We start from the raw sequence: 4,506 nt of genomic DNA, 5'->3' as shown, positions 1-4,506 counted from the left end.
TTTATTATTGTGAAACATGCCACAGAGTTTAATTTTACATCTTGGAAAACGTGGTTATGTTGTAAAAGCTGTTTCTGGGAGCAAGGTAAAGCTTGTACAGGACAGGGAAGCTATAGCTGGGTAGAAAACTGACCCTTGACTCCTGAGGAGGAGAGCTTGGCATGATCCCAGTGGATGGATGGTAAATTAATTAGCTGGGAAATGTAAATGTTCTATCTTGTTAACCATTTCAAAATGGAAAGGCCATGGAAGGGAACAGGATTTTTTTTTTTTTTTTACATGCTAGCTTTATTTGACAAACGCACACGGACCAGCTGTGTGCGTTCGGAACTCGGCTGATCTCCACTTAAGACCCCATATCCTGCTCCATTTAAACAACATGCCTTATGTCCTTCCTGGAGTGGATTTCTAACAACATAGTAGTTGGGCCATATTTGTATACGCAGGTTCCCTGCTTAGGCTATTAAAGCTCAGGGAAACTGAAAAGGTGGGCGCCATTTTAAAAAGCTTCACTTGCTACGACTGACAGAGCCATTGGATTGTCACGGTAAAAAGTATACTATAGAAAGTCTTGCAATGTTAAATTAGCTGATACTTGCATTTTTTTCATGTAATAACTTACCTCATAGTCCAAAGAACAGCTTAGAATCAGTTCTGTGTCACGAATGGAGAAGCAATTTCCATCCACCGTAGGACTGATTGTTACTGTGATACCAGCAGCCTTTGTAATGTTGGTCACCACTAAGCCAGCAGAGTTATTTTCATGTACCACTGGCTTGGTATTATTTACAGAGCATGCTGAAAAAAAGGCACGATATTTCCGTCAGACACGGGAACTACCAAACTGGATCAGATCTAAGGTGCATTCACTCCAGCAGCTAGTCTCCAGCTATGGCTGATGCCTTGGAAGAAGGCATTTGACATCCTGAGGTAGGTAGGCAGCCATGGAGATTTTTGCTTTCATCCATCCGGACTCCAAAGGCATTGACTTACCTTGGCTCTGTACTAGGGGTAGCACCAGAAAGAGTATGTAGGCAGAGAGCTGAAGAGAAACAGCCATGGCGCAGACAGCAGAAAGCAAAAGGAAACCCTGGCTGTGGGTAGGGCACTCCTGCCTCTCTCCTCCCTTGGAGTCAGCAGTACGTTGTCATCCATTTACTGCTCCGAATGGTGGTGAAGAACATTGCATGGCTGGCACTAATTCCCAACTGCTGCTGCTCAACCTTTGCCTCCTTGCCCTATTGGATGAATCATTTATGATTTATTTACCGGCACCTGGGTGCTGGGTGTGATGAGCAGTTAATGCCACATCTCTTCTGTGGCTCTGTCCTTTGATTCTTAACTCTTGCAGGGACTGTGAGAAATTCCAAATGTTTTAAGATTAGGTGCAGAATGTCCCCAAATAAATGTGGAAGCAGGGTGCTTGTTGACCCCTAAAAAGCTGTCTGCTTGTCCTGATCTCTCCAGTTATAGGCACCATATAATTACCAAGTGTGTGCGCTACAATATATACCAAGCTAATGATGTGGGTTAACTTTGCACCTCATACATACCTGTTCTTGATGAATCACTATTAAGTCTACCAAGAAATATTCTCAAGCCAAACTTAGCTAGCTTTTCCCCATGCATTATTCTATGCCATCTATGTCTGGTCGGCTTTGTTCTGGTGCAAGCCCTATTCTCCCTGTCATCTTTGCTCTTTCCCTGTTCCTAATAGCACTGTATTACATTGCTCACTGGAAGCTAGAGGTAAAGTGTAACAATTATAGTGGAAGGAGAAGGTAGAATGGTCTGGGCCCAGGGGGTAGAACTCCTGCTTTCTGCTCAGGCTAGGCATTAGCATGCCTGGATACTCTTGCAGTCCCTACCACTGATGTCTCCTGTGCCCTTGTGCAAGTCATCTGTAAAATGTTTCTATTTCAGAGGGATATTAGGAAGCCTACGCTTTTAAAATCATGACTACTGGTGTTTGATGCACAGATTTTTGGCCATCCAACCTCTGACAGCCTGATTTCCACCCCCCAAGGGATCAGCACTTTGTGAAAATTGGAGTCCTTTGAGGAACTTCTAGCTGGGCATCTAACATTTCTTGTCACTTGTAAAGATAGAGGGCATCATGGGTGCAAAGTATTCTGCTATTCACAGATAACAAATGGTACAAAAGTCACAGTAGTATAATTCTGTTGCAAGGGGGTTTTCCTCTTGTCTCTTTCAAGCTACTGGAGCATGAAGAGGTTAGGAGTTGATGTGTATTCCGTATGATCATAAACCATGTTGGAACTGAACAAGGGGTGCTTTTACTGAGATACTATTTAACTAGAAAGTTACAGTGGAGGAATAGGTGCTAAACTTCTTATTAAAAGGGTCATTGGGGAAAAAGATGAAAATCTGGGAACTATTTCTGGCTCTTACCGATTCTTGGTGTGTCTTTTTAATTAAGTCATTCTGTGCCTCAATTCTTCTACATGTGAAATGGGGATATTGTATTTTGTTTGTAATGTTCATTTAAATTATAAGCTTTTAGGTATAGAAACTGTTCGTGTGTGCGTGTGCATGCACACGCACACATCTGTGCATATGTCTCTGCACATACAGCAGCAAGCACCTTGAGGCCTGGATTTCAGACAAAATCCATGGGTCCTCCATTCTGCAAAAGGGATCCTGGAAATGATTCTTTCTTTCTTCCTTCTTGACATCAAGGTTTCATTTGCTCATGGGAAGTCTTTCCTAAAAGAAGTTGCAGCAGCACTCTAGTGCCTCAGCCCTGAAGGTTTGCAAAGCTTATATTATACCCCATTTCCCTCTTTCAGGATGTGAGTGTCAGTAAACTCTGACTGCTTTTGATGTTTCTTTGTGTGACATATTGACAAAAGGTATTTGAAAGTATCGATTGCTCTGGTGATAAGGTCACACAGCAACGTAGCTTCTTTGTCTGATTTCATTTAGCAGTAGAACAAGCCAGATACCACTCTGAGCTAGCTTCTTGGACTGCATGTACACGCCACAAGATTTGCCCTTTAAGATGCTGCAACTGTTTCTGTTTGCACGAACAGGATTTCCTGCTGCTTTTTAAGTCTTTTCAGAGCATTAAAGTAAAACTCCTGGGACATAGTTTAGTTTGTGTCACCACTGATTACATCGCCGTATCTATGGATTCATTGCGTGCAAACACAAAAGCACTCAAAGACAAGCTTCTTTGTCCACCAGATGACGCTGCAGCTTTTTTTGTAGCTCACCCCTTTGTCCACCAGATGGTGCTTTGAACTGGTGCGAGGTGGCAGCCCCATCCCAGTGTTGGGGGAGCAGGGGGCTGCAGGTCAGGAGCAAAAGGGTACTGGCAAGACTGGGGGGAGCAGGGTGTTGGGCTTAAATTTGAGCTCTACTTTTTTGTGGGCAAGGAGAACTATGTGTTTAACTACCAACACTTGTTTGATAATTAGTTAGAAGCTTCACTGACTACAAAATTATCCATTAAACACAAAGCAACTAAACAACTGGGGTTGCCAGTATACAAGTAGTCAACTTTACTGGGATTGCCAGAATATAAACAGGCAGTTATCAAAAACTGAGTGTGTTAACATGGCTCCTTACCACATCAGTCTGTTTGGAGCTGGTACTCAGGAGGCATTCCCCTCAGTTGGTCGTACTGGGCGAGCTTCCTGGGTTGTGATGTTCCAAATCTGAAGGCTTGGTCTTCCTTTAGAAATCCATGCCGGTCTCTCCTTCAAATCCATGAAGATGATTCAAACAGCGAAGGGTGATTTATTTTTTTTTTACTTGCTTAATCTACTTAATAGGGGTGTGCAAAATGGGCTGTAGTCCATTTGGATTGGGCCTGAATTGGGGACAGTGATCAATTCATTGATTCGCATCACTGTCCCAATTCAATTCAGCTGAATCCAAATATGAAGATTTGATGCTGATTCAGAGAATCGGCAATTCAGGCACAGACACAGCTTTAAATGTTGGGGGGCTGGAGTTGTTTTTTGGCTGTTTTTTCTACATACCTCGAGGTACCAGGTGCAGCTTGCGAATGGTGGGGTGGATGGAGTGTCCCACAGGAGCATGGGGAGGGCCCCTCCAGGTGCCTGGCAGCAGACCTACAAGTGGGCCAGAAGTACTTTTGGTCCACTTCTGGTCTCCATTGAATTGAATCAGCGACTGAAGCTTCACACAGCCCTACTATTTAAGCCTTTAGTGACATCACTATTACTAAGGCTAGCCAAGCTTGACTATATAATATTTTGGAAGCTTTATAATAGCACAGCCTTAACACCTGGAATATCTTCCTGTTCCCACACTAATTAGTCCCAATGGTCACAACATTATTTTAATTTATTGTTCCATTTGTTCTGGATGTTCCTTGACATTCATTTTACTGGGGTTAACTTTAGGCTGCAATCACTGCCAACTCTTAACTGAATCATCTCAAAAAGGCTTCTGGAAGTTCAGTCAACTTGACATGACCAGAGTTGGTTTGGGTGTGTTTTTTTTTTTTTTTTTTTT

At 42.9% G+C, this 4,506-nt stretch overlaps 1 protein-coding gene and 1 long non-coding RNA gene across 2 annotated transcripts in view; one reads left to right on the top strand and one right to left on the bottom strand.

Annotated features, from left to right (window-relative positions):
* CDHR5 (cadherin related family member 5) overlaps nt 1-1,192 on the bottom strand; it is a 59,142-nt gene extending 57,950 nt beyond the window's left edge. Inside the window, exons 1-2 of the mRNA XM_019519802.1 lie at nt 994-1,192; nt 623-798 (exon numbers count right to left, since the gene is read on the bottom strand). Of these exons, the coding sequence (XP_019375347.1) occupies nt 623-798; nt 994-1,060 (243 nt within the window). The 5' untranslated portion in view covers nt 1,061-1,192. The remainder of the gene's footprint in view (nt 1-622; nt 799-993) is intronic.
* Nucleotides 336-4,506, top strand: part of LOC109299220 — a 116,103-nt gene continuing 111,932 nt past the window's right edge. The window contains exons 1-2 of the long non-coding RNA XR_002097796.1: nt 336-487; nt 793-930. This is a non-coding gene — a long non-coding RNA (uncharacterized LOC109299220). The remainder of the gene's footprint in view (nt 488-792; nt 931-4,506) is intronic.

The sequence above is a fragment of the Gavialis gangeticus genome, unplaced genomic scaffold (assembly GCF_001723915.1).
Source record: "Gavialis gangeticus isolate Ggan-Ray unplaced genomic scaffold, GavGan_comp1, whole genome shotgun sequence".
In the NCBI taxonomy this organism is placed as follows: Eukaryota; Metazoa; Chordata; order Crocodylia; family Gavialidae; genus Gavialis; species Gavialis gangeticus.
Note: the sequence above shows the minus strand (reverse complement) of the source record. Positions and strands in the feature narration are given on the sequence as shown.